The 13,754-nt window shown below is 34.2% G+C and overlaps 1 protein-coding gene across 1 annotated transcript in view; it reads left to right on the forward strand.

The window, feature by feature from the left end:
- The window catches only part of MAP3K15 (mitogen-activated protein kinase kinase kinase 15), a 1,833,462-nt gene that overhangs the window by 1,797,244 nt on the left and 22,464 nt on the right, over positions 1-13,754 (forward strand). The window contains exon 28 of the mRNA XM_044072272.1: positions 11,938-12,014. Within this exon, the coding sequence (XP_043928207.1) occupies positions 11,938-12,014 (77 nt within the window). The remainder of the gene's footprint in view (positions 1-11,937; positions 12,015-13,754) is intronic.

A 13,754-nucleotide genomic window follows, 5' to 3' on the forward strand; every position in this document is an offset into this window, starting at 1 on the left:
TGAAACAAAATAACATCAAGGCACAACTTGCATATCCAGCTAAGATAAGAATACTGTATGCCAACAAGATGAGGACTTTTATTGACTTAGAGGAAGCCTCTTCATTTATTAAAACTAATAATGTGATTACTTTACCAGAAGATATGGACTGGATGTCACCTTCTCTCAAGAGAACAAAAGAAACAAATGTCTGGACAGATGTCAAAAAGAAGAAGCAAAAGACTGATACTGTTACAGCCAAATCTCTCAAAGCATCTACTATGATATAAATTGTTTTAACATTACTTTAAAAGGACCAGTTTTACTGCTTGGAATTTTAAAACAAAGGTAACTAACTACTGGAATCTTTATCTATATTTCTTGAAAATAGATGACACGAGAGTTTTCACATTACCTCGGGTATGTAAAACAGGGTACTTTTCTTTCACAGAAGGAGGGTTATACAGCACATAAGATATTTATACTGTAAATCAACATACATAGTATATGTGTATTTTCTCTTAATTTTCTCTTTTCTTTCTCTCTTCTCTCTTTTCTCATTATTTATTTCAACTGCATCTTGTCTCCCTTTCTAAATTCTCTCCTATTTACTATACTAATATAGTTTGTATATATTTAATAACTCACTATTTATACATAGGTAAATAATAGTCTAAAATCTAGTTTTAAGGTAGACATTGGAATAGTGAACTTAATTAATTGTTATTACAATATTTATTAGATTAATGATAGTCACTGTTATGCTTATTGGGATTGGGGACATGTTCGTGATTAACTCTGAAATGTTCCATTGATGTACATATGTCCTTTGAATTATTTTCTTTTAGTATTAACAAATACATAAAAAAAAAAAAAGGGGGAAAATGTACTGTTGGTTAAGAGAAGTGAAGCTTTCTTCACATTCTATTTGCGTTGCCATAGCAACAGTAAACTGCTGCAGTTTCTAATGACACTGTGACTCTGTGAAGTGCATTTAGCCTCACAGATAACAAATAATAAGAAAAAGTAATGTTTAGGATACTTACGTATTATCGCAACCAGATTTTCGCAGTTGCGAAAACCATATAACAATCTTGAAATACTGTCATTAATGTTGGAGAAATGTAGTCTAATGTGTGTCCTTGCACCACAACATTGTCTTTTCTGTAGTGATGCCAATAAAATTTACAAAACATACTGTTCGTCTTTCTTTCCACACTTCAATGGCAGCATTACTCTTCTTTCAAGTCCGCCTGCTGCGCGGTTCTTTCTCGGAGCAACATATGTTGTGAGAAAACTGTAATATTGAATTATTTCAACATTTCTGAATTATTCCCAAAAGTAATGACTGCAGTTCAGGGCATTCAATGGCATTATATGTATAAGTAATTTTTTTTTTTTATTCTGTATCATTCAGATGACAACTCCCTTCTTGATACTTCTGAAGCACTGCTGTAATTCCGTCCTCTGCTTTTCTCACTCTGTAGGATCAGTTTTTCAAAGTCCTGTTTTACTGAAATACCCAACAGACTGGCTACCTATTGCCTTCTGCATTTCAAAACCTTTATACTAGCTAATGTCAGTTACACTGCAGATCATCTCCAACTTCATTTTACAATGGCAACAGTCAAAATGACCGCAAAGTTACTGACACCCTTCCAATTCGGGGCAATTAAGTAAACACCAAAATGACTGAAAAACAGTAATAAAATATGTAAGGGGTTTACCACATAAAGACATTTATACAAGTGCAGAATATCCACCCTCATAATGTCAATTCATTAACAATGCAATGGTTCTTAAAAGATTGATTAAAACATTGCTTACAAAGACCAAGTTTAGCAAAAGCATACTTAGCATTTCTGTGTTTTCCTTCTGTGAAGAATTTGTTGCCCAATGTGAAAATATTCCAACACACAGTATGACACCAGCCATGACAACTCATGTGTACGTCTGTAATACATGGAAAACAGGAAGAGGATTTCTTAAGTTGTTCCTGTTCCTTAAAGTCATGTAAACTTTTTGGATAGTAGTAAGGACTATGCTTAGCAGTTAGAAATCTTTCAGCTACTCGTTTGTCTGCAGGTTGACGCTATTTGCAACCGCAAAAATCTGGTTGCGATAATGCGTAAGTACCATGTTTAGTTATTAAAATGAAAAACAACCTAAACAAGGTAAAATAAATACATAATAGGATTATTTGTAAATATTTTGTGATTTATCCTCACAGGATTACATATTCCTGGAAACACAAGTGAAATGTTCCCAAACTACATGTGCACGGAAATGTAGCTGCTTGATTAAAAAGTATTGCTCACTTTAACATGCTGATTTCACAAGCTGTCTGCACTGTAAAGGTTACATTTTATGTGTTACTTGAAATTGTCAGTCTCTAGAGCACATGATACATATTACTTTTTGCAACATGTTATCTTTGCAGTTACCTCACACTCTGTACAAACTCACTTGGTAACCGATGGCTATTCATTTAAAATATCAGTTTAAATATTAAATGTACCCTTGAAATGCTATTGACATTTTGACAAAATATAATCTGAACTGTAAAATGAATGACTTGAAAGAAGTGAAGTAATGCATAGATTTCAAAGACAGTTCTTAACACTACAGTAAAAGTAAAAATATATATTCACAAGGAAGTATTGAAATGTTTTAGTCTTCCAGTTAAAATAGCTTACTGTCAACATTTTGCGATGTTAGAAAGTTTGAAGAGCTAGGAAATTACTATTGTTTGTCTTTATAATGATTTTTACACAGATGTTAGACTCTGCTTAGTTTAATGAATTGTGACATATGTTTATGAGGAAAAGTGAACTCAATTAATTGCATTGAAACTCAACTGAAATGTCCCCAAATTACTTGTGAATTTAAATGAAACTGCCTGATTAATAAGCATAATTTATTTTAACAACCTGAATCCATAAGCTGTCTGCCCTATATATGCTACTTATATATGTCACTTGCATATGACAGTCTCTAGAGCACACGGAAAAATACATATTCATTTTGCAACATGCTATATTTGCACTAACCATACATTCTAAACTAACTCAATTGGCAACTGAGAAGTTATTTATTTGAAACTTCAGTCTAAATATTAATTGTGCCCTTGAAATATTGTTGCCGTTTTGACAAAACAAAACCTGAATTGAAAAAGGAATGATTTGAAGAAGTGAAGTTTTGTACAGATTTCAAAGACAGCTATTGACACTACAATATAAGTAGAATGTATACATGCAAGGAAAAATTGAAATGCTTTATACTTTTAGTTAAAATAGCTTATTGTTAACTCTTTGCTTTATCAGAAAATTTAAAGAGCTAGGAAATTATTTCTAATTTGTCTTTATAATGTTTACTAAAGTGATGTTTGCCATTGACTTGTTTAATGAATTGCGAGTCATGTACAAGATGGACTACTGAATGTTATTTCTGTTTACCTATGTTTGCTGAATTTATTTTATTAGTACTGATTTAAAACAAGGGAAAGAAAGGGAAGGGAAATCTTTGTTTTTGGTCAAGGGTGGAGAGGCTTAAGAGTATTCTAATTGCCCTCTCTAAGATGCTCTAAATACTATTTGATTAATACTTACCTAAGTTAAGTCTTGATTACCATATAGGCACCTTCACATTCATTCTAGACCTGATGTGATTACCCATTCTGGAAGCAGGAGATGCCCTATGCAGGATGGGAATTATCAGGGTGATCATAGTTCATTCTTAGACTCTGCTTTGTAAATCTATAAATATGTAAAAGCACTGCACACTAGAATGAAGGGCGCCTCTACTCCGAGTCAGGATACCACTGATAAGCCATGTCTCTTCATAAGTGTAAGCTGAAGTTGGTGAGCTGAAGAGTGGGAAAGTAAAGGAAGACAGTACACCTACAGTAAATTCATATTTCATTGGTAATTACTCATTGTCTCCTGTAGAGTCCTTTTAGTCAAATTATTTTAGTAATAATCTATTTGTTGTTGGCTTATTTAGTGTATGCTCCTCTGTTGCATTTAATTTATTCAAAATGACATATCTGACATGTTTGGGATCTCTTAAGGGTAACTAAATATTGGATATTTTCTAAGTCAACATAATAATTGTTTACACTACTAACATTCCACCCTGATATATAAAATACTATAGAACAATAATAGAATAATATAGAATTTCATATCTCTTTTAAGAAAATTCTCCGTATAATAATTTAAAATATGGAGCTCAGTTGATATTGTTGGTTAAAGGTATGAGTGATAATCCAATAGATCTGTCCTTTAACTATTGGATTAGGAATGACTTTAATTCCATGTTTAATGGGAAATTCATATTTACTTGTATTTGATACTTTAGAATTAATGTTTTATAGAAGTACTTTTTTAAAGCCTGACCAGAATTTTACCCTACTTATATTTAAAGAAGAAAGAACATTAAATTACACTCCCAAGTTTACACACATAAAAATAACATCCAATGTTATCAGAGAATATGGTATAACTACTATAATCAAAATAAAAAAATAAGCAAAAAGTTTCTTCCAACAATAACTTGAAATGGATTTAACATTCTTATCATTAAATACTAATGGTTTAAATAATGCAAATAAAAGATCAAACTTATTAAAATATTTAAATCTAAATAAGGCACAAGTAGTACTTCTCCAGGAAACGCATTTTAAGACTAATGACAGCTTTATTTGGAACCCTAAGGACTATACGGTCCTTAGCTCAATCCTCCTATAGAACAAAGACAAGAGGAGTATCAATTCTCTGGAAGAAAAACATAATCACTCCAAAAGTTATTTATAAATATGAAGACAAAGAAGGTCTACTTGCATTTGTTATAATTAAATTTAGTAACAGAATATGGACCTTAGCCAATCTATATTGGTTCCCAGGAATTGGAGCAGGAACGGCTAAAAAACACCTAGATTGTATTTCCAACAATTATAAAGGAAATCTTATACTGGGAGGAGACTTTAATTGTACTTTAGAAGCTTCTGAAATCACCAAGAAATCTTTTCGCATAACAACTATTTCAAAATCCTTAAAAAAATGGATTGATTAATTTCATTTAATTGGCACTTTTAAAGTAAAAGATGATAAATCTTTATTATTTTCCCATAAAGACCATAGATTTGGAACACAAACCAGAATAGACAAAGTATTCATAGTTCAAGATTTACAAACAAAAATCCTCAGCTTCTCAATAGTTCCATACCCCTTCTCAGATCATGACTCTCTGATAATGAAGCTCCAAATAGAGTTTAAACCTTTAATCCTTTCAACTAGAATTCCATCATATATCATAAAAATTAATGACTTCAGACCCTGGATGTTGTCAGAACTACAATTATTTCTTGAAATTAATAATACAATAGAAATCAGTAGAGTCATGGTTTGGGACTCATTAAAAGCTTATTTATTTGGTAAGACCATTAGCTGGTACAAAAACAAAGTTAGAGAGTGGGAATTTGAACCATTAGATTTGCGAACCAGACTCTTGACAGCAAAATCTAAAAAAATCAGAATTGTCCAGAAGTCAAAAAGAAATAGAAGAATTAAATACAAAATATAATGAAATTTTAACACACAAAACTTGTCTAGCCTTGGAAAAATTAAAAATAAACTCATTAGCCACCTTCCTCAGATATCTGCATAACTTATCTACAAGAATTAAAATACAATCTAAAGCAAATAACATTAGTAGTCTATATCATGAAAAGAAAGGGAAAAAAGTATCAGATATAGGAGACATCCCTGAATCATTTTGGTTCCAATATATGGAATACTTCAAAAACGAAGATTTAAATACCAACCAAATAAACTTAGATACAAACCTTATCAATATAAAAAAATCCCAAAAACTTAAAACTAGACCTACAAAAACCTATATCCTACAAAGACATTGTTGACAGGATAAAAGAAGGTAAATCTAGCAAAGCTCCAGGGATAGATGGTATAATTACGGAAATTTAGAAACTCTTCCCTTCAAAAGTAATCTCCCTTTTTCATAAAACTTTGCTAGATGTAAACTCAGAAGCAAAAATACCACCCTCATGGAAATATTCTCTCATAACACCAATTCTAAAAGATAATAAATCCTATATCATTACTGAATAATGATTACAAAATATTCATGTCAATACTAGCTAACAGAATGAAAGTCTCACTTTCAAAGACAATTAATAATGATCAAACTGGATTTTTATATAACAGGCACACACGTGATAATATTAAAAGGATACTTACTCTTATAGATTACGTGAATAAAGAAGATAGAGAAACACTTGTAATCAGATTAGACATAGAAAAAGCCTTTGGTTCCCTCAACTGGGAATATCTATTTAAAACTTTAGCATTACTTGAATTTCCTCCTCCCTTCATCTTATTACTAAAAAAAACATATATATTAATAACTTAAACTAGGTCCTTTCACCTCAGAATTTATCCATATAACAAAAGGTACTAAACAAGGATGCCCCCTTTTTCATATTTTATTTGCTTTGGCTATAGAAATACTTGCAGAAATAATACGCAATAATCCAAGAATAAAAGGAATAGAAGTCTATGACCAGTACATATCTAAAATAAATACGTATTTTAACAAGAGGGAGGAGCATAGGGTGACATACAAGAGTGGAGGAAGATGCACACAGGTGGATTATATCTTATGTAGGAGGGCCAGTTTGAAGGAGATTGGAGACTGTAAAGTGGTGACGGGAGAAAGTGTAGTTAGGCAGCATAGGATAGTGGTTTGTAGGATGACGGTTATCAAGAAGAGGAGGAGGAGTGTGAGGGCAGCACCAAGGATCAAGTGGTGGAAATTGAAAAGGGGTAATTGTGAGGTGGAGTTCAAGGATGAGTTAAGGCAAGCACTGGGTGGCAGTGAAAAGTTACCAAATAGCTGGGTAACTATAGCAGAGCTAGTAAGGGAGATGGCTAGAAAGGTGCTTGGTATCACATCTGGACAGAGGAAGGATGACAAGGAGACATGGTGGTGGAATGAGGAAGTACAGGAGAGTATACAGAGAAAGAGGTTGGCAAAGAAGAAGTGGGATTGTCAGAGAGATGAAGAAAGTAGACAGGAGTATAAGGAGATCAGGTGCATGGCAAAGAGAGAGGTGGCAAAGGCTAAGGATAAGGCATATGAAGAGTTGTATGAAAGGTTGGACACTAAGGAGGGAGAAAAGGACATGTACCGATTGGCTAGACAGAGGGACCGAGCTAGGAATGATTTGCAGCAGGTAAAGGGAATAAAGGATAATGAGGGAAACATACTCACAAGCGAGGAGAGTGTGTTGAGGAGATGGAAAGAGTACTTTGAGGGGGTTGATGAATGAAGAGAATGAGAGGGAGAGAAGGTTGGATGATGTAGGGATAGTGAATCATGAAGTACAATGGATTAGTAAGGAGGAAGTAAGGATAGCTATGAAGAGAATGAAGAATGGAAAGGCTGTTGGCCCAGATGACATACCTGTGGAAGCATGGAGGTGTTTAGGTGAAATGGCAGTGGAGTTTTTAACCAGATTGTTTAATGAAATCTTGGAAAGTGAGTGGATGCCTGAGGAATGGAGAAAAAGTGTTTTGGTACCGATTTTTAATAATAAGGGTGATGTGCAGAGCTGTAGTAACTACAGAGGGATTAAATTGATCAGTCACAGCATGAGGTTATGGGAAAGAGTACTGGATGCAAGTTTAAGAAGGGACATGATGATTACTGATCAGAAGCATGGTTTCATGCCAGGAAAGAGCACTACAGATGCGATCTTTGCTCTGAGAGTGTTGATGGAGAAGTACAGAGAATGTTGGAAGGAGTTGCATTGTGTTTTTGTAGACTTAGAGAAAGCATATGACAGGGTGCCTAGAGAGGAGTTGTGGTATTGTATGAGGAAGTCAGGAGTGTCAGAAAAGTATGTAAGAGTGGTACAGGATATGTACGAGGGTAGTGTGACAGCGTTGAGGTCTGCAGTGGGAGTGACGGATGCGTTTAAGGCGGAGGTGGGGTTACATCAAGGATCAGCTCTGAGCCCTTTCTTATTTGCATTGGTGATGGACAGGTTGACAGACGAGATCAGACAGTAGTCCCTGTGGACTATGATGTTTGCAGGTGACATTGTGATCTGTAGTGAGAGTAGGGAACAGGTGGAGGAGACCCTGGAGAGATGGAGATATGCTCTAGAGAGAAGAGGAATGAAGGTCAGCAGGACTAAGACAGAGTATTGTGTGTGAATGAGAGGGAGGATAGAGGAATGGTAAGGATGCAAGGAGTAGAGGTGGTGAAGGTGGATGAGTTTAAATACTTGGGGTCAATAGTTCAGAGTAACGGTGAGTGTGGAAGAGAGGTGAAGAAGAGAGTACAGGCAGGATGGAGTGGGTGGAGAAGAGTGTCAGGAGTGATTTGTGACAGACGAGTACCTGTAAGAGTGAAAGGGAAGGTCTACAAGAGGGCAGTGAGACCAGCTATGTTATATGGGTTGGAGACAGTGGCATTGACAAAAAGGCAGGAGTTTGAGCTGGATGTGGCAGAATTAAAGATGTTAAGATTTGCACTGGGTCTGACGAGGGTGGACAGGATTATGAATAAGTATATTAGAGGGTCATCCCAGGTTGGAAGGTTTGGAGACAAAGCCAGAGAGGCACGATTATGTTGGTTTGGACATGTGCTGAGAAGGGATGTTAAGTATATTGGGAAAAAGATGCTAAGGATGAAGCTACCAGGTAACAGTAAAAGAGGAAGGCCTAAGATAAGGTTTATGGATGTGATGAGAGAGGACATGCAGGTGGTTGGTGTGACAGAGCAAGATGCAGGGGACAGGAAGAAATGGAAACAGGTGATCTGCTGTGGCGCCCCTGATGGGAACAGCCGAAAGAAGATGATGGTCAAACACCAGAGAGTCATTAGGAGAGCTAGAAGAAGCAATGGAAAAATTTTATAAGATTTCAGGTCTACACTTTAATAGATTAAAATCAAAATTTCTATTTTTAAATAAGAAAAAAGAACTACAAGTTACAGATAAATCTATCATAGGAAAACAAGAACTTATGTTAAATTATTCAGGAATAGTGTTATGCAAAAATATAAACGAAACAATATTAATAAATTATAAAAACATTATTGAAACAATAAAAAATATAGAAAAGTGGAACAAAATTATATTAACTTTGAAGACAAATTACAATTAATAAAAATGGTCTTATTGCCAAAAATACTATATGTAGCATTAGCAATACAGTTAATTCCTGAAAGATGCATTCTTAAAGAAATAAACTCATGTTTAATAAAATTTTTATGGTATCCCAAAAAGAATAGAGATGCTCTATCTCATCACATTAGACCCTGTAAACAAGGAGGATTGAACTTCCCAGAAATAGAAACATATGTAAAAGCATCTGTGCTTTAAACTACAATAGACTGGATAACCCCAAATTATTTTGCCAACTGGAAGGAATTAACAATGGCTATATTAACAAATGAATTTAATCTGTTAAAAAAATTAATAGTAGACAAATCAAACAAACCCTGGTACATATTATGCATAAGTATACAATATAATATAACAAAACCTTCAAAAACAACACTGATTAATCATTACATCAATTTCTTTAGGAAACTTATCAATGCAAACATATATCTAAAACTTCGGTTTGACCTTTTAACCCCATTTACCATCACTAAGAACTTTCCTCACAAAATATATAAGAAAACAATAACCTCGTGGGAACAAAATGGATTCTTATACTGGTTTCAATGTGTAAATTAATTAAATGAAGATATACATATGATAAAAACTGCTTACAATATTCCAACACAGGACTGTTTAACCTTACAAAACATTCTAATGTGCACTCAAGATTTATGCAGATTAATTAATAATTACTCATTTAAAGATATTCCAAATCTAATAAGTTTTCTGTATGAATTTATATATAATAGTTGTGAAAAGAAAAAAATCCATATTAAATCTATATAAAGAGTTAATAACATATAAAAACAATTCCCAAACCATCATACTGACAGTTCTTAACAAAAGGTCAGTCATTGCAGTTAACAGAAGAAATTAAAACTAACATCTTACTATCAGTTAATTACACTTCTAACACACAGTACTGGAAAATATTTAACTGGAAATACTTACATAGAGCATTTTTAACACCAGATAGAATTAAAAAGATGAGTACTACTACAAATTTTTTTGCTGGAGGTGTGAAAAGTCAAATAAAGCAGACTGGATTCATATTTTTTATGAATGTAATAAAATGAAATCATATTGGAATGGAATCAATCAATTTTTTACGAGCTTTATTTAATTGATCTTTTACCTTAACTAAAGTATTGATAATTCTAAATGTAAATGAAGGACCCTACCTAAATAAGACAAACATGTATTTGTTATGGACAATACTTGCTTTATCTAGGAAATGCGTAGCCAGAAGGTTGAATTCAAATAGACCCCCGACCTTGGAAGAATTCTCACACTTTACTGAAGAGAACTGCATTGATGGAAATAAAAGTCAAAGAACTGCGAATTTATCCCTGGCCATTGGTAAATAATCCTTGGAAGAAAGTTATATCTTTGTTGGACACTCTGCAATAATCAATATTGTATCTCTGATAACTGATCTGTTAATTCTATATTTAATAACATACAGTGTATATAACTGAAAGTCAGGCTATTGTAAATATTGTATATAGTTATTTAAAATGATATTTAAAATATTATGTAAATGTTATTTTAATTGAAAATAAAAAAATATTTGAGAAGAAAAAAAAATAATTTGGTCCTCATTTGGTACTCCAGTAACAAGCCTTAGCCACAGGTGCATACTCTTGCTGGATACGCTGCTACTTTCCAATTCAGAGAAATCACTGTAAAAGAAACTCACACCCTACTCAAAAACTTAAAGCACTGCTCTTTCGAAGTTTCAACACCACACCCTATTTTCTTAAGGAAAGCAATTAATAAAATTGTCAAAGCTGTTACCATCATTTATAACCTGTCCCTCACTACTGGAATTTTTCCATCACCATTAAAACATTCCATAGCCATCCCTCTTCCAGAAGTACCCACCCCTAAATCCCTCAGCAACCTTCTACTTATCACCACCCTTTGCCCACTCACTAAAATATTTGAAAAATATTTTGTCAACAACTGATGAAACATATAAATAGCTATAAACTCCTATTTTCATTTCTTCAAGTTTTTTGAGTTTCTAATCCCACAGTAGAAATGAACCCCATCCGTAAGTCAAAGTATGATTAAAGTTTGTGAAATATTTATTGTTTCAGTCTTTAATGTTAGCCAAAAATGGTCTTTGCAACACCTGCAATGTGCCTAGAACCTTCTGCAATTCATACAGTGTTCCCTAATAAGAGAAGTACAGGGATTGTTCTGATAAGAGGTCTCTTCTCTGTTTTGAGACTGCTTGATAGTTCCTTTAGGAGCTCATTTTAGCATTATCTCACTTTACCTTCCTTGTTCTTACAGATTCCTGCATTGCTTTTGTTATTGGAGCTGGCTTTGTCTATTCTACTTTCTCTGAATCCATCTCTCCACTGTACTCACCTGATGTGCTTCAGCTGTAGTAATCATATAGTAAGACAGAAGATCATGAAGAAAACTCATTGTGAAGAATATGCAGAACTCTGTCTAAATATGTATTTCACTGAAGGTCTCATGAACATGCCAGAAGTTGGATACTGATATGTATTCAAGCAGTGTCTTATGCTGGCCCAAACAGTTCAGTAGACAGAATGACTGAAATGACTAATGAAATTTGCACCATTGTAATGAAAATATACAGCTATAGTACTGAAATGCATGCACTTTAACATATTCAAGTTAATAGCAACTTTAATATATACATTTTATTAGCAGTGTGCTATTTATAGCTTCATTTTACTTGCTTATTGTTTTTATTTCTCCATGCTAATATTTTTTTTCCACTTTAGTTTGTTGCAGAAGATTACACACTTTCTGACGTCCTAAATTACACTGGTAAAGAAGACCTACGACACCTTAGATTGAGGTGAGATGCAAACTTGTGTATGTGTGAAGTGTACTGTTCATGATTTTATCGTAGAAGACCTAATATAACAATGTTGTTATTGCTTGGGAAAAATCCCTAGAAAAGTGAAACATTTCTTAATGAAACCACAATATTCCTTTGCACTGCTATGTTTTTCTGAATTCAGGGATAAGCTTTAGAATGTCTGTAGGATCACTGGAAACAATGAGGTCTAAGCCTTTTGGAAGCTCCCCTTTTGGTTGTGAGGATGAGAAGGATTGACAGCATGCCACAACATACTGATGGTAGTTACACAATACACTTCCTGCAGCTTCTTAATATGGACATAAGCCTGGAAGAGCTGTCAGCAGCATTGTGCGACCATAAATGTTAGTTACTTGTCATCTTTGTAAATGCAGCTTACTAGATGGCCCATTCTAAGGTTAAAACACCTTTCCCTGACTTTGCACTGAACTGTTTATGAGATTCTTTGCCATTCTACAACCGTTATCATTTCCTCTCAGATTAAAAAATAGAGCAATTCCAAGATGTATCCCAAACTATTTCTTTCCTCCAGCTAGAAACGGGAAGCTTTCTCTGTATGGTATACCTTTCACCCATCATCATCAGTAATTATGGAGTATAGAACGTGGTATAATGGACCTAATAAAATTAGGATAATTTGTAATTTGTTCTGGCTAAGAATGGAGCTGGTGTGATTTACCAAAAAATAGTAGAATAAAAATGGCATTTCGGTTAATGAGGTTAATTGGAAGTACTTAATACTTTAAATAATTGTTCAAGATCTATCAAGGATAGTACTTAACCAACTAAATTATTTTGTAAAGAATGGAAATAACTGTATACAGTTAAACTGATAAAGGTAAAACAGTGAGAGTTTTGGGCAAGAAAGGGATATGTTCTATCATCAATGTGATAGAAGTGGTCTAAGATGAAGACAGATCTTCACTGAGAGAGTAGGCAAGGCAAATGTAGGCAAACAGAGCAAACTACATAATTATGTTCTTTAGCAGATAGAGTAAACTAAGTAATCATGTTCTGTCAAAGACATTAATTATTTAAAATACAGCTGGAAACCTATATTAGGCTTAATACTACCATTGAACAAGTGTGCGTGTGTGTGTGTGTGTGTGTGTGTGTGTGTGTGTGTGTGTGTGTGTGTGTGTGTGTGTGTGTGTGTGAATGTGTCTGTGTGTGTGTGTGTGCCTGCCTGCCTCTGTGTGCATTTATGTATTTCTCTAAGGACAGTGATCACAGCTTTAACTTAGGAGGCCTTCTGCAGTAGACAAATGTTGAGATTTACTCTTTTCATGTCCCCAGTTAAGCACCTTTTTGACTTTTCTCTTTTTTTGCATCCATAATCATCCTGCCACTGTTCTGTGATATTGTATGTGGAGCTAGAGTGATCCACATTGTCCCTGCACCACACTTTCAACCATGATCCTTCTCTCCTCCACAGACAGCTTAAATCTTGATCCTAATGTTCACCATTAAAATCTTCCTGTAGTTATTGTCTAAAAACAAGGAAACCTAAGTGATCTTGCTCTAAATAGAATATGAACCATGTCCCACACTGTCACTGTGGGTATGGCTGAACAAAGTATGAGATGAAGTATTGCCCAAATGCCCTCAGCTGTCACAACAGACAAAGGAAAAAGCTTGTGACCTATCTTAAATCTGTCTGGCAGTACTGAAGTTTGCCTACTACAGGAAATGACAGAGAGGTCCCTTTTACAACAC

The sequence above is a fragment of the Protopterus annectens genome, chromosome 5.part0, assembly GCF_019279795.1.
Source record: "Protopterus annectens isolate FY-2018-M chromosome 5.part0, PAN1.0, whole genome shotgun sequence".
Classification (NCBI taxonomy): Eukaryota; Metazoa; Chordata; order Ceratodontiformes; family Protopteridae; genus Protopterus; species Protopterus annectens.